General features: G+C 38.8%; 1 protein-coding gene across 1 annotated transcript in view; it reads left to right on the top strand.

Moving 5' to 3' along the window:
- Positions 1 to 23,461, top strand: part of LEKR1 (leucine, glutamate and lysine rich 1) — a 128,987-nt gene that overhangs the window by 5,722 nt on the left and 99,804 nt on the right. The window contains exon 3 of the mRNA XM_080657047.1: positions 12,098 to 12,312. Coding sequence (XP_080513173.1) covers positions 12,098 to 12,312 — 215 coding nt within the window. The remainder of the gene's footprint in view (positions 1 to 12,097; positions 12,313 to 23,461) is intronic.

Raw genomic sequence — 23,461 nt, 5'->3', positions numbered from 1 at the left:
CCTGGACTAGTGTTCTGATTATACCTTTGTTTTGCTGAATGTTTAGAATATAAAGTGCAGCTTTGCACTTTTTCAGATCTAAGTTAGATACATTTCTACAACAAATATTCACCCAGTGCCTATATGTGCCAGGCATTGTTCTGGGTACTTGATTATACAGCAACCAAAATGTGTACATGCACTCCACAGCCCCTTAAAGCACCCTCTAAGAATAAGTTATTTGTTTTCCTTAACTTCTTAACTATGTTTGATTTATTTAGATTGCCCATAATGTACTTGTTAAATTGCCTAGTGATCAGGCAGTATATCTGTGTAGTCAGCTTGCATACTTCATTCTATACAGAATCATGTTAAATAGATACAGGGTGGAGCAAAAGTAGGTTTACAGTTGTTCATATGGAAAATAATACAATAATCTATACTAATAAAAGGGTAATATGCTAATTAGACCAGGTTGACTGGACATCTTCTGGACGTCTGACTTTCTTCCAGACAGTTAGAGGGCAGTCAGGCCAGCAGGGGGACAGTTAGGGGAAGACCAGGCAAGCAGGGGGCAGTTAGGGGGTGACCAGGCTGGCAGGGGACCAGTTAGGAGGCGATCAGGCCAGCAAGCAGAGGCAGTTAGGGGTGATCAGGCAGGCAGGTAGAGTGGTTAGGGGCAATCAGGCAGGCCGGCAGGGGAGCAGTTAGGGGGCAACCAGGCCAGCAGGGGTTACATAGGGGGACCAGGATGGCAGGGGTGCAGTTAGAGGGCGACCAGGCTGGCAGGGGGGCAGTTAGGGGATGACCAGGCCAGCAGGGGACCAGTTAGGGGGCAACCAGGCTGGCAGGGGGCAGTTAGAGGGTGACCAGGCCAGCAGGAGGGCAGTTAGGGGGCATCTAGGCTGGCAGAGGGGAAGTTAGGGGGCAACCAGGCTGGCAGGAGGGAAGTTAGGGGGCGACCAGGCTGGCAGGAGGGCAGTTAGGGGGCAAGCAGGCCAGCAGGGGGGCAGTTAGAGGGTGATCAGGTCGACAGGGAGCAGTTAGGGGGTGACCTGGCCAGCAGGGGGGAAGTTAGGGGACAACCAGGCTGGCGGGGAACCAGTTAGGGGGCGACCAGGCTGGCAAGGTACCAGTTAGGGGGCAATCAAGCCAGTAAGCAGAGGCAATTAGGGGCGATCAGGCAGGTAGGTAGAGTGGTTAGGGATGATCAAGCAGGCAGATAGAGTGGTTAGGGGTGATCAGGCAGGCAGGCAGGTGAGTGGTTAGGAGCCAGCGGTCCCGGATTGCGAGAGGTATGTCCGACTGTTGGCAGTTGGACATCCCCTGAGTGGTCCCCGATTGGAGAGGGTGCAGGCCGGGCTGAGGGACCCCCCACCCATGTACGAATTTCGTGCACCGGGTATCTAGTTAATAAATAATACAAGAATAAACTCTTGTTTTCCGTACTTACAGCTGTAAACCTACTTTTTGCCCCCCTGCATATAGCATATAGGGTAATAGGAATACTTTGGATTAGAATTATTTACTAATACTTCAATATTAAAATGAAGAAAACAAATATATAATGTTTTCTTCATTTTAATAAAGTAAAAAGACCTAGGAATGAAGTCAAAAGATTACCTTATTCTTGCTTATATATAATATATATTGCTAATATATATATATTCATTGTGGCTTGGAAATTGTGCTCCATTTCTTTATTGGGTAAAAAAGAACATGAGGTGGGTGGATCAGTGCCCTTACCTTGTTCTTCTGTTAACTTTTTTGTGTTAGTTTTTATGCTGGTTCTTCTTTCTAGAGAAACCTTTGCTGTTTTTTCTTCTTCTTCTTCTTCTTCTTTTCTTTCTCTGTGCATGCAAGGAAGGTTAGTGTAGAAATCGGGGAAGAGAAAATGAGGGGAGCCCTTCCTCTTTATTCCTTTCCATATTTTTGCTATGTGATATGGAAATAGGATGATTGATAACTTACATGAAAGGTACTTAACAAAGAACATGAAAATGACTGCACTGCACTGTGCTATTACTAGTAAAATTGGTAGTAGTAGAAAAGCTGCAAGAAAAATCAGACGTAGTGGAGCAGATGGCCACCGAAGGGAAAGTATAGAGAAGAATGCTGCTGACAATGATAAGCTGTAATTAGAGAAGTCATTACCCGACTAGAAGACTAAAATTGTTAAAATCAGCTACCTCTTGATCTCATCTTTTTAGGGAATCATAGGGAAGCAAGAATAAGGTAATCTTTTGACTTCCATTCCTAGGTCTTTTTGCTTTTTATCACAATTTCTGACTGAGCATAAAATACATCTTAGACTTCTATCTTCCCAGGTGGCACAAAACAGGCCCAAGGGCTGGATAGCAAGACCACACTCATCCCCTTTGTCTGTAGAGTAGACTACGGTTTACTCCTATATGTACTTAGATCACATCTTTAAATCTGCTCTCCCTCTAGATTGAGCTGACTCATAACCTGTCTCTGCCCTCTGAAAACTAGCAGCTTTGCTAGAATGTTCATCCAGCTTTCTGAGAGCAGAATACACTTGTACTGAGAGTACAGTTCTATGTTTAAGATTTTATTGCCACAAATAAAACACTTATAGATCAGCAAAGTAATAATTCTATATTTCTTCCCCTCCCGAATGTCTACCTATTTTAGAGACATAGGGACTCCCTCTTTTTAGAAAAAAAAAGCAGTGAACAACTTTCCTTTTGTCGTTTTTGCCTGGAGACATACACAGAAATCAAAACAAATGAATGGAAAAATCAGTTATTTTGCAAAGTAAAGCTGATCTCTCTCTCTCTTTTTTTAAATGGTGACAAAATGAACACTTGTACTGGATTTTAGCTTCAGGGAAGATATTTATTACCAGAGGACACAAAGTAAAATAAAGAGACCAGAGTTGTTTATTTTATAAAACAGAAGTGGTGCTGCAAGGATTGGAGAGCACATTGCTCTTTCTGGGATAACAGTCCTTTTCTCTAGCAGTAACAGCTCATTTTGTCCTGTTTCGGTATAGTAATTTTAGTACTTTGAAACTTTGAAATTTATTCAGAATAACAGTTTTATATTTCCAAGCACAGATTGTCATTGCCAGGAAAAATAAACTTAATTTTCCAGGTCATTTGGGGCCACTGTGGCTAGAGTCAGATTTTGTGTTGAGTTAAAATAGAGGAGAAAAAATGAGAAAATGGTCATAGAAATGTTAACATTATTGTTCTGGAAAAGTAATGACATGCGTATATGTGTGTGGGGGTATGTATGCTGTGTTTTTAAGCAGTTGCGGTTTTAAAACCTAACAAGAGAAGAAGTAGGAAGCTGTGTAATTCTTGGAGAGACTATTCACTTGGATATTGTTATCCAAGATAGGTTATTAGGAAAACGGTTTTTAAAAAAATGTAATTATGAATCTTGAAACAAATTTGCATTTGTGAATTTGTAGTCCAAAATACTTTTGTTGGCTAGCCATGGAAGGTCACAGAATTTACTAAGGTGGGGTTTCCCAGTGGAAAAGTAGGTATTGGAGGAAATATACTTTGGAAGTATATGTAGATAAACACAGGTGTGTTTATGTGTGAAGCCAACATTTCTTGAAATTGCTCAATAAAATTTGTTTATGGAATAATCTTTGGTATTTTAGTCCCAGATTGATTTTTAAAACTTTTCTTATTTTTTATTAAACTTATGATTTTAACATCATTATAGATTCACATGCATTTGTAAGAAATGATACCAAGAGATCCCATGTACTCTTCCCCCAACTTCCCCCAATAGTAGCATTTGGCAAACTGTACTACAGTATCACAACCAGGCTATCAACATTGATACAATCCTATCTAATAAAGAGGGAATATGCTAATTGACCATCACGCCCTCACAAAATGGCGGTGCCCACGGCCACAAGATGGCAGCGCCCAGTCCCCTCAGCCCCACCTCATCCAGCCGGAGTCCCCCAGTCCTCTCATCCCTGCCTCATCCAGCCTCAATCCCCCAGTCCCCTCAGCCCCGCCTCATCCAGCTGGAGTCCCTCAGTCCCTTCAGCCCCGCCTCACCCAGTCCCTGCAACATCCAGCCTCATCCAGCCTCAGTCCCCCAGTCCCCTAAGCCCTGCAGGGGAAGGCAGTTAGGGGCAATCAGGCCAGCAGGGGAGGGCAATTGGAGGTGATTGGGCCGGCAGGGAGGGCAGTTGGGGACATCATGCAGGCAGGGGAGAAGTTAGGCATCAATTAGGCTGGCAGGGGAGCAGTTAGGGGGTGATTAGGCAGGCAGGCGGGTGGTTAGGAGCCAGCAGTCCCGGATTGTGAGAGGGATGTCCGACTGCCAGTTTAGGCCCGATCCCTGTGGGATCGGGCCTAAACTGGCAGTCAGACATCCCCCGAGGGGTCCCAGATTAGAGAGGGTGCAGGCTAGGCTAAGGGACACCCCCCCTCCCATGCACAGATTTTGTGCACCGGGCCTCTAGTTAAGATATAAAACAGTTCTGTACAACAAGGATTCCTCCTGTTGACCTTCTGTAGCCACATTCACCTCCCCCTCCCCCTACATACACCTACACCACTCTATCCCTCAGGCCTAATCCATGACCCCTGATTTGATCTCTAATAATTTTGTCATTTCAGGAATGTTACATAAATGGAATCATGCAAGATGTAACCTTTTGGGATTAGTTTCTTCACTCTGTAATTCTCTGGAGCTTTATTCATGTTAATGCATGTATCAATAGTTTATTTCTTTTTATTGCTGAGTAGCATTACATGGTATGAATGTACTACAGTTTATTTAACCTGTTGAACATCTGGGTTTTGTCCAGTTTTTGGCAATTACTTGTAAAGCTGCTATAAATGTTTGCGTATAGGTTTTTATGAGAACATATGTTTTCATTTTCCTGGGATAAATGCCCAAGAGTGCAATTGCTAGCTTGTACAGTAGTTGCATGTTTAGTTTTTTAAAATATTGCCAAACTTTTCCAGAAGCTATACCATTTCACATTCTCACCAGCAATGTATGAATGGTCCAGTTTCTCTGCACTTTACTAGCATTTGGCATTAGTTTCTATTTTAGCTTTTCTGAAAGTTGCGTAGTGATACTTCACTGTGGTTTTAATTTGCATTTTGCTAATGATTAATGATGTTGAGTATCTTTCCATGTGCTTATTTGGCATCTGTATAGTCTCTTAGGTGAAATGTTTCTTGATGTCTTTTGACTATTTTTAAATTTGATTTTTTTTTTTTTTTACTGTTGAGTTTTATGAGTTCTTTATATAATCTAGATACTAGTCCTTTGTCAGATATGTGATTTGCAAATATTTCCCCCCAGTTTGTGGCTTATTCTTTCATTTCCTTCACAGGGTTTTTGTAGAGAAAAAGTTTTAAATTTTGATGAAATTTAGGTTATCAGTTTTTCCACCTGTGGATTATGCTTTTGGTATCAAGTATAAGAACTCTGCCTCATATCGATCCTGAAGATTTTACCCTAGATTTTTTTTCTAAAGTCATGTTTTTATGTTTTACACTTAAGTCCATGACTCATTTTGAGTTAATTTTTGTATAGGGTGTAAGGTTTAGATTGAGGTTCTTTTCTTTAAACTTATGGGTATCCAATTGTTCCAGTACTGTTTGTTGAAAGGCTATTTTTTTCTTCATTAAATTGCTTTTTCACCTTTGCCAAAAAAAGTCAATTTAGTATATTTATATAGATTTATTTATGGGTTCTCTAGCCTATTCCATTGATCTTTTTGTCTATCCTTCTGCCAATACCACACAATATTTATTACTGTTGCATTATATGTCTTGAAATCAGATAAAATGATTCCTCCCACTTTATTCTTTTTTTAAAATTTCTTTATTGATTAAGTTATCACATATTTGTGCTCATCCCCCCATTCCCCTCCCGAACCCTTCCCCACGCATGCCCCCACCCCCCTGTTGTCCGTCACCACTGGTTAGGCTTATATGCATGCATACAAGTCCTTTGGTTGATTTCTCCCCTTACCCCCACCCTCCCCTACCTTCCCTGAGGTTTGACAGTCTGATCGATGCTTCCCTGTCTCTAGGTCTGTTTTTGTTCATCAGTTTATGTTGTTCATTATTTCCCCCAGATGAGTGAGGTCATGTGATACTAGAAATACACTTATAAGAACCGAAAATGAGACAAGCAATAATGGTTATGCTGAGAGGCAAATGAATCAGTCTGTAGTGAGTTTCTTTCTGGGCCAACAGTTCTTTTGAGTCCCAATTTCAATGTCAAACAGTTCCTTATGTGTACATGTCAGCAATGATATTTCAGTTCTGGATGTGGACAAATGGTGGTAATGTAGCCTCCCACTTTATTCTTATTTTCCAAGATTGTTTTAGCTCTTGTAGTTTCTTTGCCTTTCCATATAAATTTGAGAACAATCCTGTCTCTCTATATATAAAAATATCTGGCTGGAATTTTGATAAGACATTAAGTGTATATATAAATTTGGGGAGAATTGATATCTTTAATATTTTGTATCTTCCAACCCATAAACGCAGTATGAATATGTCTCTCCATTTGTTTATATCTTTGATTTCTTACCATCTATGTTTTCAGCGTACAAGTTTTGTTGGATTTACACTGAGCACTTCATTTTTTGAGCAATTGTAATTGGGATTATAATTTTAATTTCATCATGCACATGTTCATTGTTAGTATATAGAACTACAATTGGTTTTTGTATGTTTATCTTAAATCATTGACCTTGTTGAACTTATTAGTTCCAGGAGTTTTATTGTGAACTAGAGGCCCTGATGCACGAAATTCATGCATGGGTAGGGTCCCTAGGCCTGACCGGCGATCAGGGCCAATCTGTGGGGTGACTTGCAGGGTGATCGGGGGAGCCCCCCCACTGGCACCTGCCTTGGCTGGCCTGGGGCCTGCCGGCTGGGAGCAGCTCCTGCGTTGATCATCTGCCCCCTGGTGGTCAGTGCATATCATAGCAACCAGTCGTTCTGCTGTTCGGTTGATTTGCATATTAGGCTTTTATTATACAGGATTCCTTGGGATTTTCAGGGTTAACAATCATGTCATCTCAAATAGGGAAAGTTTTGTTTCTTCCTTTCTGATATATCTGCCCTTTATTTCCTCTTTTTGCCTTATTACTCTGGCTAGAACTTCCAGCATTATGTTGCATAGGAGGAGAGAGTGAATATCCTTGCTTTGTTCCTTACGGGAAAATTCACTCCCTCTTTCACCATAAGTATAATGCAGGTGTGGGGGTTTTTGTAGATGCTTTTTTACCAAATTGATTTTTAAATTGTGGTACAGCAAGTTGACTTATTGATGACAAAGTGTCCTGATGGCCTTATGAAATGGTCAGGTGATCTGTGTGGCTCAAGAAGTCCACTGTTCTGTCTCAAAATGGTTCTCCCAATCTGAGTGAAATTCTCTAGCTAGACATTCACTGTTTTTGAGTAAAAGCATCTTTGTAATGCAGATCCTCTTGGAAGGGGAGACAGTTTATGTTGTTGGTACTGTTTCTTTTCTCCTTAACCAAGCATAATAAGCATTTAGGCATGTGGGGCAAAAAAGGGAGGAACAATTTTTGGAGCAGAGAATGCCTCAATTGGGCAGCAGGGGGTTACTGAGTGCCTTTTCTTGTTGAAGCACAGACAGGAGTTTTGAAAAGGATTCAAAGCATAATTTAACCTTTTAATCATTTTTTTTGTATTAAATAACTATAATTTAAGAAGTACAAATGCTGCATTTGAGAAGTTTATTTTAAAATTTATTTTTTCAATGGCTCTGCATTTGCCTAATATACTGCATTTGCTAATGCTCTTCCAAAGTACATCTTCTAGAAAGCAAAGATATCCTGCTAATAACAGCCATTTTGTCAAGAATGACAGCATGTCATTATTTTACTCACAAAACAAGATGATATAACACCAAGTTATAATGATGAAGCACAAATTATATTTCACAAAAAATATAACTTTTAATTCATTTGGAAACATAATTATAGTATATCATATCTTCTCAAGTTTCACAGAAATGCCCTAAGTAATTAGGCTGTATAGACACTAAGAATTTGAAAGTGTTATTACTTTTTTTTCCTGTTGCAGTTTTATATACAGAAAATTATTTACAATTTAATAGCATTGAAGAATTTTGTTTAATATACTTAACATAGATCACTCAGTGATTCAGACTGTACTAGATGAAGTCTGGAGGCTACTCATATGGGCCTACTATTTTATAATTTGATTGTCTTGTTTCCTAGATCACAATGATATCATCTTTTGGCTTTCTTTGCTGAACTTCCAGAAGACCTGTTCTATAAAATGTTTTACTTCACTTATTTTAGCTTCCTTCCATAATTGCTAGGGTGTAATAACATTCTAATAGCTTTCACAACTGTGAAGTTTATGCTACTTCTGTTTTGTACATCAGGCTGCAAAGAAGCTCCACCCAGCAAGAGTTTTCTTTAGACTAAGGATAGGGTGCTTTGCCAGGAGTAAGGCAAGAACTGTGATTAATAGGCAAAAGGTTAAGTATGAAAGTGCCTTGGAGTTAGCAATATAATTTTCAAATTGATGAGAAGGAACCAAAACTCACAATGGACAAAGGGATTGCAAAAAAATATCCGTCTGCTCTGAATTAGTTTAGGTCTCTTGATGTAGATGAGTTATATTCCTGGGGACTGACAGTACCTTTGAATGGGATTGCAGAGCCACTCTAGGTGATCTTTGAGGACACACAGGGAGTAAGAGGATAAACATACAAATGCTATTCAATGTATGAAACAATCATAAACTACAACCGGTGAACTCAATTTCAATTTCAGGCAGGATTCCAAAATATACTATCAAAGGGTGATTTATGAGAATGTATTAGAGAAAGAATAAAATTGGGCCAGTTTTATGTTCATTAAGAGAACCAGAAGGTAGACCTTGCTCTATGCCATTTTGTGTAGAGTTACAAGATCCAGGGACAGTAGTACGCATCAAATATACAGACCTTTTGAAGGCATTTGACAAATTTTGTCAATATTCCTGAAGATAATAAGAATACATATAGGCTGGTTACAAAGATAATTGGGTAGTTGAATAACAAGTTGAAGAGTTATACCCGAAATATGCTGAGTAATGGATCAGCATCAACCATGGAGATAGATATGATGTGAACTTCTATCCTCAACTTTGTCATAGTCAACATTTTTTATCCATGAACTCTAGAGTTACTAGATCCAGGAACTGGAGTAGACACAGAATATATGGACTTTATGAAGGCATATGACAAATTTTGTCATAATATTCCTGGAGACAATATAAATAAATGTAGGCTGGTTGCAAAGATAATTGGGTAGTTAGCCCTAAAGATTTCCTAAATGTCTGTGTCTTCAACACTTACAGGCCTAGTTGGATCATTCCCAGCTTAGGGCTTAGTTCTTCTGGGTGTGATGTCCAGTCCTCTTCCACCTGCCAGCCATGGGTAGGGTGGGTGAGCGGAGGGCATTTTGGTCACATTACCACATAGAACAGCCAGGACTGTGGAAGGTAGATCTGTAAGAAAGGTGGAAAGCAGTGGATTGGTATATTCAGTACAATGAGACGTGGTTTTGCACTGCAGTATTTTTAAATAAGGACTTTATTTAACATAAAATACAGTTATAGTATATAATAGTTACATAATTGCTAAAAATGCAAGAGATCACTGTAATCTAGGGTTGCATTAGAAGATATTACTAATGATACTACTAATGAGATATTGGAAAGAGAGAAGTTTGAGTACTCTCTTACTCTGTTTCAGTGAGACCAGCCACTCTGAAGTATTCAATTCTGGGTACCATACTTAAAACAGATATAGAATCCAGGAACAAGTTCAGGGAAAATTATCTAGAATGAGAAAGAAATTAAAAACCATGTCGTAATGGAAACAGCTGTAGGAATTAGAAGTTGACCTGGGAAAAGGAGATAAGAAGTGTTCCTGATAGCTGTCTTCAAATATAAGAAAGAGGCGTGTGGTTGTTCCACGTGGTTACTAGGAGGTTTAGGGCCAGTGGACACTCTGGGCAGGCAGATTTGGGTCAGCATGAGAAAATTTCCTGGCAGACAAACTATCAGAAGATACAACAAGCTGCTTTACAAAGTAGTTTTTCGTCATTTGGGGTGTTAAAAACTTAACTAGGTTGGAGTAGACTCAGTAAATGCATCCAGGGCTTGAATCAGGTTATCTTTATGATTTTTTTTCAAACCTGTTCTTTTCTAAATCTACACTTTGGTATTAGTGGCAGTTAGATGATTGATGAAGTCATTCATTGGTTTTCTACAGTATTATATTTTGGGGTGGCATTGATTAATAAGCTTATATGGTTTCAAGTGTATAATTCTATGATATATCGTCTGTATATTACACTGGGTGCCCACCACCCAAAGTCAAATAATCTTCCATCACCATTTATTTTATCCCCTTGAACCTTGATTAATCCCTCAGCCCCCTTCCTTCTGGTAACCACCATACTGTTATCTGTGTCTATGAGTTTTTGTTTGTTTTTCTTGTTTGTTCATTTGTTGCTTTCAGTTTTATATCCCACACATGATTGAAATCATATGGTTCGTAACTTTTTTTGACTTATTTCATTTAGCGTGATATTCTCAAGATCCATCCATGTTGTTGCAAATGGCAGTATTTCATCTTTTCTTATGGCTGAATAGTATTCCATTGTATATCGGAGGAATCTTCAGTTGTTTCCATGTCTTGGCTACTGCTGCAGTAAACATAGGGGCTCATCTATCTTTATGAATAAGTGTTTTCAATTTTGGGGGGTAGATAACTATATTCTTAATTTTTTGAGGAGCCTCCATATTGTTTTCTGTAGTGCCTGTACCAATTTTACATTCCCACCAGCAGTGAATGAGAGTTCTTTTTACTCTACAACCTCTCCAACACTTGTTATTACTTGTTCTTGTTGATAATAACCATTCTAACATTTGAAATTTTTATTCTTGAAGTTTAAATGTACAAAATTTTACTGTATAAAAATTAATTATTAGTTTGTTTTAACCTAGTCTTGTGTAATAGCATTGATAAGCAGATAAGGTGGCCTCACTCTTAGTTACAGGAGTCATTTCTACAGTCTTAAGGGAGGTTACATTAGGAGTAAGTACTTTTCTTATAACCCAAGTGTTGTTTTCTTTTTAGTGCCCTGGAGCAAATATTTAATGAAGCTGTCTCTTTTCCTTTGTGAATAGCAAAACAAGTAAAGGCTACTTGAAAAATATTTATGTACTTGAGACAGAAAAAATAATTACCTCTCTTTTGACTTTACTAAAATTCTATTTTTCACTGCCCCATTGTTGTCCAGAGATATGTGGACATTATATCTGAAGAAAGTAAGAGAATTTATCTGACATCCACTTTGTAGATAAATATGATACAAATGGTTACAGACATGGATATTGGTTTTAAATAGACCTGGGTTTAATCCTCATGTCTCCACCTACCAGCTGGTTATAAACTTCAATAGTCTCCCTTTCCTTATCTATAAAATGAGTACAACCATAACTCCCTGAGGGGAAAGAACTAATTTAGGGAGAAGAGATTAGGTCCAAAGTATTTTTTTTCTTTGTGGTTTTATGATAGAATGTAAAGTTCTGTAAAAATCATAAAATGTTAAAACTGAACAGGAACTGAGAGTTCATTTGGTTCAGTGGCCTAATTTTATAAATGAGGAAAGTAAGATCGGAAAAAGCCAAGAGGCATCTCCAGAATCATGGTGCTGTTGGCAGTGAAAGGCCAGTGCTTTCTTCCCACTCCATGGAAAACTCATCTTAAAACAAGAATTGTAACGATGTTTTCATCATTTTTGTTTTATTTTATGGAAAATATTTCAAGAGCAAGTCTTTCTTAGAGATACCATGGAAAGATAATTACTCTGAAAGATTCTTTTCTAATTCCAAGATTTTGTGTCAGAATCAATATTATGGCAATTTAAAAAATTTTATCCAGATATAAGCAATGTCATAATTATCACTCCATGACATAGTACAGTATACATTTACTTAATTTGACAAGCATAGTTGCAATAACATCTTCTGTTGGACTTTATTTCTTCAGAATTTAAAATACCATTTTAGTAAATGTATATTCTATTTTCTAGATGCCCCCTGAAGAAAAGGTTTGTAAGTACTGTGGAGTCAGCTATCTAATTCTTCATGAGTTTAAAGCTATGGAAGAAAAAGTGAAAGCGATGGAAAAAGAGATGAAATTTTATCAAGGAAGTGTAGAACGTGAAAAGAAACTTCAAGAAAAGCTACATTCTCTTAGCCAAGATTTTGAACAATACAAAATTGACAATGACTCCAAAACAGAAAGGTTGGAATATGTTATTCTTTTCTGTTATTTATTTAGTTTGAAGAAAAGTACAGACAATAAATAGACTTTCAATGTTCTTCTAGAATTACTCTGTATCAGGTATAATTTATACTTGAATACATGTTAATTTTTATTAATTATTAATAATTAATAAATGTAATTATTAATTATAGTTTGAGCATTCTTTTAGACATATATTTATTCTCAGGATGATTAGAAACCAATTAATTTAATAGCCATAAGTTGAGATAGGTTAAGTTTTATTTTCCCCCAGGTATATCTTAATTTTATCATTAGGAAGATTTGTCTGTCAAAAACTAGGTGAGTTTTGGCAGTTTCTGATGCCTAACCTTTGTTTTAAATGACCTTGAATATTTAGATTTACAGGATAAGGTTTTTATGATTTGAAAAGGATGCCAGAACATTAAAATTGGCATGTGAGTCTAAGTCACTGAAATTGGAAAAAAAATTAAAAAATAGGTTCCTAACACTATCACATCTAATCCACTTAGTCTATCTCAAGACACTTCAATGAACTTGTACAGACACTTCTAGAGAAGGGTTTTTGCTGGAGTTTTATGGCTTTGCATTTTTCCCATGAATGAATATTTCTCCATTTAAAATATCAAAGTTGGTGTTAATAAACCTTGAATTAATTAATTTAATGAATATCATCATGTCTTTACAAAAATAGAAACTTTCTTAAATCTCTTAGGATTAAGTACTTCTATTATATTTTATTACAAATTTTAATAATTGCATTAAATGTCAATTGAGTCCAATATTTTGTAATTCTTTACCAAGAAAATTTTGTTATAGTTTTTTAAATTTCAAATCTGAATAACAAAGTATTTCATACTATTTGAATGGGGAAAAAAACAACTTGAAGTATTGCATTTAAAATTTGGTGGTTTTCTTGCCTGTCAGAGATTCTTTTGTTTGGTGTTTATTTACACTTTCCTTTCCTTAATGTGTTATTTAAGTACATAAACACACAAAATAAAAGTTGTATATGGGAGAAAAGGCAAGAAAGTCCCTTTTTATCCTGCTGATTGCTTTTTGCTGGAAATAAAACCGCTTTTAATGGTTTGGTGCATATTCTCCACTGTGCTTTACCTTTATTATAGATATGTTTATTTAACATATGTAATTTATGTAAGCCATGTAGTTTTTAAAATGGTTATCATTAATAAATCAACAAACAACAAATGTTGGCGAGGATGCGGAGAAAAGGGAACCCTCGTGCACTGTTGATGGGAATGCAGATTGGTGCAGCCTCTGAAGAAAGCAGTATGGAGTTACCTCAAAAAATTAAAAATAGAAGTGCCTTATGGTCCAGTGATTTCACTTCTGGGAATTTATCCGAAGAAATCTGAAACACTAATTTGAAAGAATCTATGCACTCCTATGTTCATTGCAGTATTATTTACAACTAGAGGCCCGTTGCAGGAAGATTCCTGCAAGAACAGGGCTTCCAGCGGGCTTCCCTCCCGCCACCGCCACCCCTCCCGCCCCCGGCGCTTTCCCTCCCACCGTCGCCTTGTGCTTTCCCTCTGCCCCCCACTCAGCGGTTTCCCTGGTTTCCCTCCCATCGTCGCTGCTGCCCCGTGCTTTCTCTCCCGCCCCCCCCAACCCACCGCCACCTCCCCCTCCCCCTCACTTTCCACTTTCCCTCCCTCTTCCTTCTATGCTGTCTTCAGTCTTCACCCCGGCTGCATATGCAAATTAACCTTCATCTTTGTTGGGTTAATTTGCATACTCACTCTGATTGGCTGGTGGGTGTAGCGGAGTGATGGTTAATTTGTATGTTTCTCTTTTATTAGTGTAGATAGCCAAGATTTGGAAGCAGCCCAAGTGCCCATCAGTAGGTGAGTGGGTAAAAAAGCTGTGGTACATTTACCTAATTGAATACTCCTCAACCAGAAAAATAAGGCAGTCTTACCCTTTGTGACAGCATGCATGGATCTGGAGAGCATTATGCTAAATGAAATAAGCCAGTTAGAGAAAGACAAGTACCATATGACTTCACTCATAAGTGGACTCTAATGACAAAATAAGCTAACAAGCAAAATAGATACAGACTCATAGATAGAGGGCAGGCTAACAGCTATTAGGGACATAGGGGCTGGGTGAGGAGGGTAGAGGGATTGAACAAAAAAGGAAAAAAAAATATTGCCCTAGTCGGTTTGGCTCAGTGGCTAGAACGTAGGCCTGCGGACTGAAGGGTCCCGGGTTCAATTCCTGTCAAGGGCACATACCTCAGTTGCAGGCTCCTCCCCAGCCTGAGCCCTGGTCAGGGCACGTGCAGGAGGTAACCAATCAATGTTTCTCTCACATCGTTATTTCTCTCTGTCTTCCCCTCTCTCTTCAACCCTTTCTAAAAATCAATGGAAAAATATCCTCAGGTGAGAATTTAAAAAAAAAATCATTGACACAGACAACAGTATGGTGATTACCAGTGGGAAAGGGGGGTGGTAGAAAAGGGTATGGGGGGATAAATAGTGATGGAAGGAGACTTGCTTTGGGGTAGTGAACACACAGTACAGTGTACAGATGATGTGTTGTGGAATTGTGCACCTGAAACCTATATAATTTTGTTAACCAGTGTGAACCAATAAATTCAATAAAACACACACAAACGTGTATTGTTTAATCTCCAAGTATTTTGGGATTTCCCAGCTTTCTGTTTGATTTCTGTATTAATTTCATTGTGGTCTAAGTACAGACATTATATATTTTTAATTTTTAAAAATTTGTTAAGATGTGTTTTATGGCCCAGAATGGGTCTGCCTTGGTAAATGTTCCATGTGAGTGTGAGAAGAATGTATATTCTGCTGCTGTTAGATGAAGTAGTCCATAGATGTCAATTAGTTCAGTTGATTGATGCTGCTGTTGAGTTCAAATATGTCCTTACTGATTTTCTGTCTAATGATTTTATCAGTTGCTAGGAGTACAGTATTGGAAGTCCTCAACTCTAATTGTGGGTTTGTCTATTTCTCTTTGAGTTCTTTAATTTTTGCTTCACAAATTTTGTAGTTCTGTTGTTTGGTGTGAACACATTTAGAGTTGTTATGCCTTCCTGGTGGATCGATCCTTTTTTTGTCATATAATGCACCTGGTTTTCTCTGGCATTTTTCTTTGTTCTGAAGTCTACTTTATCTGATAATAATACAGCCACTACTGCATATTTAATAAACTATTTATATTGTATTTTTTCCATTCTTTTACTCTCAACTTACCTATGTCATTGAATTAGAAGTGAGTCTTGTAGTTAGCATATTGTTGAATCATGGGTTTTTAAAATCCACTCTGCCAGTCTCTTTTAATTGGTGTATTTAGACCATTCACATTTAAAGTAATTATTATTTATTTTAATATATATTTTTATTGATTTCAGAGAGGAAAGGAGAGGGAGAGAGAGATAGAAACATCAATGATGAGAGAGAATCATTGATCGACTGATTCCTGCACACCCCTACTGGGGATAGAGCCCGCAACCTGGACATGTGGCCTTGACTGGAATCAAACCCGGGATCCTTGGGTCTGCAGGCCATTGCTCTATCTACTAAGCAAAACTGGCTAGGGCTAAGTAATTATTGATATGCTTGGGTTTAAGCATGCCACTTTATTATTTGTGTGTAGTTTGTTCCCTCTGGTTCTCTTCTGTTTCTCTTTTCTTACCTTTATTTTGGTTTCTTAAACATTTTTAAGGTTATAGCTTGATTTTTTTAGGGTGATTTTTAGTATATTGTTTTGTATAGGTTTCTTAGTAGTTGCAATACATGTGCATAACATCATGGTCTGTGGTTTAATTATGATGTGTCTTGGCATGGATGTCTTTGGGTTTATTCTTTTTGGATAGAATAGGATCTTTTCCAAAGATTGTTGAAACTGTATGTTTATAACTCTTGTCATATTTAGGGAGTTTTCAGCTATTTATTCTTTGAATATCATTTAGAGCTACTACTTCTCTCTTTTTCTCAGATTCCTAACATATGAATATTTGCTCTTTTGTTATTATCTCACAGGTCCATGAAACTCTGTTAATTATTATTTTTCTGTCTATTTTCTCTCTGTTATTCCGATTGAGTGCATTCTGCTGATCTATCCTAAAGTTTGGTGATTCTCTCCTCTGTCATTATACTCTGCTATTGACCCATCCAGTGAGGTTTTTGCCCCTCAGTTACTGTGTTTTTCAGTTATATTATTTCTTCTTCTTTTTTTTTAATGTAACTTCTTTTTCTTTTTGAGGTTTTCTTTTGTCTCAAGAAAAAATTTAGTTACTTTTAAAAATAACTTTTGTGATGGCTGCCTTATAATCTTTGTTTGATAATTCCAACATCTGATTCATCTCAGTGTAGGGTCTCTTGATTGTCTTCTCTCATTAATGTTATGATTTTCTTGGTTCTGGCATGATGATTGATTTTCCATTGAATCCTATTTATTTTGGAGGTTATCCTATGAAACTTTGGATCCTATTGAATATATATATTTTTAGCAGGTACTCCCTCTGTTGCAGAATAGCATGATAGCCAGGTGGGTATGTTTTTTTTCAGCTTCCTACTGTCCTACCAACACTGCCATGTACCAGACTGCTAGAGTGAAGGTCACCTATCCCCCTTGGCCCCATTCGCATCTTGCCAGCCAAAGTAGATCACCAGCTTACACTGCGTGTGTCTCTGCAGGGGCATGTAAGATCAGCTCCCTGCTGTTGAGCTTACTGTCACCAGGGAGGCGGGGAATCAGAAGACTGACTCATAATGTTTTGTTGCAGCAGGGTAGGGGCAGAAGCTTGGTTCCTCTCTGTGCCCTGCTGACACCAAGGGATGGGAAAATGCCAACCAGCACTGCCTTCCCCCACTTGATTCTGCCTTGTTGATGCCAGATGCAAGTGGAGGCTCGGCTCTCTGCTGGTCTCACTGGCACCAGTGATAGGGAAGCATAGTGTTGACTCCTCTGTCTCTCAGCACCATATTCTACCTCATTGATGCATTGTGAGCTGGAGGCTCTCTATTGAGACCCTCTGATAGGATATGGGTGGGGAGCAGCATTAGGAGTGCTGCTAGTCCTGGTTTTCACTGCTTCATTTGGCCTCTTTGCTGCCAGTTGGGTTTGGAGGTTTCGTTCCCCACTGGACCTCACTGACACAAGGAATAGAAGGAAAGTGGAGTCCTTACTTCTACCAACGTGTACTGCTTTGTTTAGACTCATTGGTGCATGGTTGGATGGAGGCTCAACTCCCCATTGGCCTCGCTGACACTACTCTGTTTGGGGAGTTTAAACATAGCTTGCTTCTGAAATAGGAGAATGAAAAATCAGCTTCCAACTCACCCCACTGACACACCAGCCAGGTGGATTTGGGTGCACTACCTGTTTCTGTGGGGCAGGGGTGGTATGGTGTGGAAGATCAACTCCTTGCTCAGCTGCAGCCCTGATGAAACTATGGATGAAGCTAAGAAGTGGGGAGGTACAGTTTATAGTTGATGTTTGGCTGGAGAAGATATTGCAAAGAATGCTTTCTGTTGTTGAGCCATTCTTTTCCTGATAAGCTAAGTAGATCAGACATTTTTGGGAGAATGTTTTTCGTTTTTTGTTTTGTTTTGTTTTCAGTGTGGCTTGTAGGTGGTTCTGGGTTGCAGAATTTTGAAGGACCCTGCCTGGGACATATGAGAGACAATAAGGAAACTCAGGGATCTCCTTGCTTTGGTGTTGGTCAAGTCCCAAGGCCACCTGCCTTCTTTCCATCTTTCAGAGTCTTCCTTTGCTTATGTGTTATGATCAGGATTTTGTAGTTTCAAGAGAGAGGACCTAGGAGGAATTGGGGCTATTTCATTTTGGTTGTGACCTTGGGTTGATTTTTGGCAAATTAAATACTGCTTTGAATAAGAACGTTTTTAAAAAAATACTTGACTAAATTCTCACAAATGTCAGTAGGTAGCTCACAAAAGTCAGTAGTTACATAAATGCATCTCTCTATGCTTGCTAAACATTTCCTCTTTGACCTCTCTTCTGCTCATGCCAAATTGAGACTGTGCATGGAGATTTGAGCAGCAGGATAGACCTGTCCATGAAAAACCAGACGTAAGAGTTCTCTTGGACATAGTTAGCTGTTGTCACAAATCACGTGAGCCATATAAGTCAAGTGGGGAGCAATCAGCCCATGGAAGGGACAAAGGTAGGTACTAAGGGTTCACAGAATCAGATTGAGTCCACAGTTTGGGATAAAATGAACACAGAGAGTGTCTCTGAGTTTATAAATAAGAGTTGGAGGAGATAGGTGTAGCTAGCTAGAGTAGAGGGTGATGGGGAAAACAAGGCAGATTTTGTTAATTATTATCTTACCCTGCCAAACATATTTCCCACATAGACCAGTTATATCAGTTAGGAATGTAATCTGCAGAAAGAGGCTTAAATTGACAAGGGTTTATTTGTTTCTTGAATCAAGAAGAAGGGGTATAGGCAGCTCAGCCATGTCACCAGGAACCCAGCCCCTTCCCATCTCTCACTACATTTCTCAGTGGGTAGGCCTTCTTCCTCGCGCTGGTTCTCATGATTTCAAAATGGCTCATGCACTGCCAGAAGCGGGGAGTCGGAGGAAATGCCTGTATTAGGAAATCCCAGGCTCTCCCACAACTGCAGGGAGTTGGCTCATTGCTTCCTGAAATAGTATCAGGTTCTCTTGTCAGGAAGAAGACGCTCCCAGGGCCTGCCTCACCTGACCATTACATTTTCCTCTGGAAAATCACATGTACATGCTTACTGTAGTTCCTTGAGAGGAAGAAGAACAGTATCTCAAAAAATAAATATATGTATTTTGTACAAGTCTTCATCCAGGCCATGCTTTGTCTACTTCTGCGGTATTCTGCTGTGTACGGAAGTAATGTAAGAGGCAGACATGTCAAAAATGTTTGAGACAACTGAATTTTGAATAATCAAGATTTTATAGAACAAAGAACTGATGTAGAAGTATAGTTCTTATCACATGGGGAATACTTCTTAGGGAATCATTTCAAATCTCTGGGAACCTTTTCAAACGCTCACTTCTCTTCTGAAATTCTGATTGTCCCTTTTGGGGAAGAGTGAGAATCTCTGCAGTGAAACGAGAGCTGCTGCTGATGTGAGTGTGATTGGGCACATGGGAAGGCAGGAAAAAGGTTGAGGACCATTTGGAAAAGCATTCTTTTTCAGGCCTCTGTTTTCCTTAGTCTAGAAGTATAAATATGCACTTATTATATTGATATTTGTACTATGTACTACTTAAAGTTTGAGAAACCTAAACAAGTTTTATTCACACCATGTGAATAAGACCAGCTAATCCAGATATCTATCATCTTTTCATTATTCTCCCACACTAGCACTACATTACGTTCCAGACCAAAGTTCTTAGGTAGAGAGGATACTGTTTTCCTTTATGCCTTCTCTCTGTGGACGCATGCAAACCGTAAACAGAAGTTGACAGGTGTTTTTACTATTGGTGTAAATAATATTTACATGGGTTTCCTTGTTACTAAATAGAGAGATTGATATTTAGTCAACAACACTGCTAGACCTATGTATACATGTATATCTTTTATTACCAGTATAACTTTGAAAGCCCTTCTATGTATCATTATGTTATTGCTAGAGCAACATGGTTACCAAAACAAGGTTTGGTAACCATGTTTTGTCTTTTTAAAGGAGGACTTTCCCCCCTAAGCTTAAAATCAGCATTGTAAAGTTTCAGTCCTAGATATTCAGTAGTCTTTCTATTTATCTTCTACCCTTGAATTTTCCATACTTATAATTTGTTATTATTTGTCACTGTAACATAAAATACAATTTGTATTGGAGTAAATCCTAGTGGGAGTTATGAGAATGAATGAAGGGAAGCAGTGTTTAATATGGTTAAACAGTGGAAGCCCTGCTATTACCTAGCCCAGGGGTGGGCAAACTTTTTGACTCGAGGGCCACAATGGGTTCTTAAACTGGACCGGAGGGCCGGAACAAAAGCATGGATGGAGTGTTTGTGTGAACTAATATAAATTCAAAGTAAACATCATTACATAAAAGGGTATGGTCTTTTTTTTATTTATTTCAATAGTTTTATTCATTTCAAACATTTTAACAAGAAGAATGTAAACACTAATTATTATAATTTGAAACTTCAAAAAATGGAGGAATCATAGCACAATAACATACCTTATATTGAAAGATGGTAAAGGCAAAATAAAATTGCCTAACAAAGGAAAGGTACAAAAGCCTTTCAAATTAAACTTAAATATAATAAAATAATTTAAAACTAAAACAAATAGAAAAGAACAAAATGTGTAAACAGTAAATTAAACATTTTCTTTAGTGCAACTTCCAAATTATGCCCGGGACGTAGATGTAGATGGCAATGTAGTCTGGGTTGAAACGTTTTTGGTCTTTAAAACATCAACTTCAGTGGGAACAGTGTTGTTGGTCTCCTTTTTTAGCTAATGCATCAAAGTCTGGAGTTAGTTTTGTTGTGGCTATTCTCAGGATAGATCTGAGGTGTTCGTCACTTAAGCTGGATCTGTGAGGGGCTTTGTTGATGTTCATGACGCTAAATGTCTGCTCACAAACATAGGTTGACCCAAACAGCACCAGTATCTTCTGTGCCATCCTCCGGATGTTTGGAAAAGTGGCTTCATTAAGTGAAGCATAAAAGTCTTAGTTCAAGAGAGCTGAATTTCTCCTTTAGGACAAAGTCAGACTAAAGATCGATGAGTTCCAGTTGCACCTCTTCTGGTGCTGTTTCAGGGTTTTGTGACAAAGGACAGGCCACCAGTTGAAGTGACTAAAAGCTGAAAGTCTTTGTTGTTTTATTAACAAGTCATTGTGATGTACAGAATGTGGGAACAGGGAAAAATTGTGTTTGAGTAGAGCTCTTAATCTTACCTCAGAAAGGCTCTGATACTGTGCTCTCCAGGGGCGTGTCTCCCTACATCACCACGATAACGTGTCTACGCATTCCCAGGGTGATGTCGGGAGACGCGTCCACGGGCATTACAAGGAGCCTCTGGAAGATTGAGAGGTTGTTCCTTCTACTGAATTTATATCCGCCCACTCAGAAGAAGGATCTGCGGCCGTGTTTCCCGACGTTGCCATGTTAACACCGCTGCTGGTGAAGGAGTGGAGGGGAGAGCAAGAGAACCCTCCACTCTTTCAGCTCCGCAGGCCGGATAGAACAGCCGAACGGGCCAGATCTGGCCCGTGGGCCATAGTTTGCCCACGGCTGACCTAGCCCCATGATGTCTTGAAATCTTTTTGTACTTTTGTTACTTGTCTATAAAATGGTCAGAGAAGCAGCCAAAGGAATGATATTCACATTACTCTGTGCACAGCAGGAATCCAGTTATGTTTCCACCGCCCCCCCTTTCCATGTGTGTTAACTAAGGTTAATAGCATACAATTTTTCCCCCCATAGATATCATCACAATCCCACGTACTTTGGATCTCTAAGTATTGCCCAATATCACAAGGGAAATTCTTGGGTCTAAGAAATATCCCAATTTCAGCGTTACCACAATAATTAATTCCAGTTTAATTGGGGCTTTAAAATGCCAAGCCCAACTTTGATTAGGTCCACACCCTGTGTTTCTGCTCAGTGGAGTAGAGATGTTATAGAAAGCTTAACTTTAAAACTTAATTGTTACTTTTTATTTATTACTAGAGGCCCGGTGCATGAAAATCATGCACGGGTATGGTCCCTAGCCCTGGCCAGTGATCAGGGCCGATCAAGGCCTTCCAGCTGCAGGCCAGGGCCTTCCTTCATTCCATGCCGCCCCCTGGTGGTCAGCGCACGTCATAGCGAGTGATCGAACTCCCGGTCTCCCAGTTGAACTCCGGAGGGGACACTTGGCATATTAGCCTTTTATATATATAGAAGATGCCCATTTCTTTCCAAAAAGAACATGAGGTATTTTAAAAGGCCTTAATAAAGTTAACAACATAGGCGGGAAAGGGAAGAGTGGTGTTGGGATGAAAATCAAGAAACCAAATGTGTCAATCCTGCAATTCTTTTTACCTGCACTCCAGGCACTTCTGTACTCACAGCCTTTTTGTAGGAGTGGGAAAGGAGCAGGGATTGGGAGGTGTGTTTTATTTATTTAATTTGTTTATGTATTTATGTAAGCAAGGCTGACTTAGCTCTGGAAGGAATCTGCAAGAGGTCTACAGGAAATAATTTGGAGGGCAGTCAGGCATTAGTGAGAACCTGCATGATCTGTGTATCTGAAGCAAATCTTAATAGGCAATAGATGGCTGCCTCTCTAATGCTGGGCTCCATGCTGCTGCTCATTGAGGAGACAGTAAAATGGTTCCAAAGAACACAGCCCTGGCTTGCCTTTCTGTTAGCATTCTCTCCATCCTCTTCTCTCCACCCACCTCCTTACTGCTTCACTTACCACCAGGCTTGAACAAACAAGTCAGATCATGTTATTTTAATTTGCTACAGGTTTGAATTAATACATCTTCAAAAAGTGTACAGTTTGTTTTTTCTCCAATTCTTTATTATTTATGTATTTCTAAATGGGAACAATTTCAAATTGGGGGAAAATGAATGAACTCATTGAGTGTGGTATGATCAGCAACTCCTGTTATATCTATTTTATAGATGGCTAAACAAACAAAAAGATTAAACAATAGTGTTCACACAGCTTATTAAATTTTTTATTTTTGTCTTTTCTGTAATGTCACTATTTGAATTAGTTGAAGATGCCAAACAAATGTGGCTATGGCAAGCGATGGCATGAAGACTCTCATGCCATCCAGTGGAGTCCTGTTTTGAAGGACAGGGCACACCAGATCTTGACCCTTGTTTGTTCAAGTGAAGAAACCCAAATGTACAAAAAGCCACCCAGTATTAACAAGAGACAGGTTGGTTGAGTTCACAGAACTGTTAGGGAAGCTGTTCCTGGAAACAATGTGAAGAATTCAACCAGAAATCATCTTCATGTGTTACTAGCCTGCTTTTAAAGTAAACTAAAGATGTGGTGAGAATGGAAAATTCTTTCCACTAGCCAAAGTGGCTCCATATCTGAAATTATTAATTTGGGCACCCATTCTTTGTTCATATACTCTTCACCTTCCAACTTGATCAGTTTCATTGAGGCCTGAAATATATTGATGCCTCTACCATCTCTCT

Source organism: Plecotus auritus (genome assembly GCF_963455305.1).
Source record: "Plecotus auritus genome assembly, chromosome: 2".
In the NCBI taxonomy this organism is placed as follows: Eukaryota; Metazoa; Chordata; class Mammalia; order Chiroptera; family Vespertilionidae; genus Plecotus; species Plecotus auritus.
The sequence above is the reverse complement of the archived record's forward strand: the minus strand, read 5'-3'. Positions and strand labels throughout refer to the sequence as shown.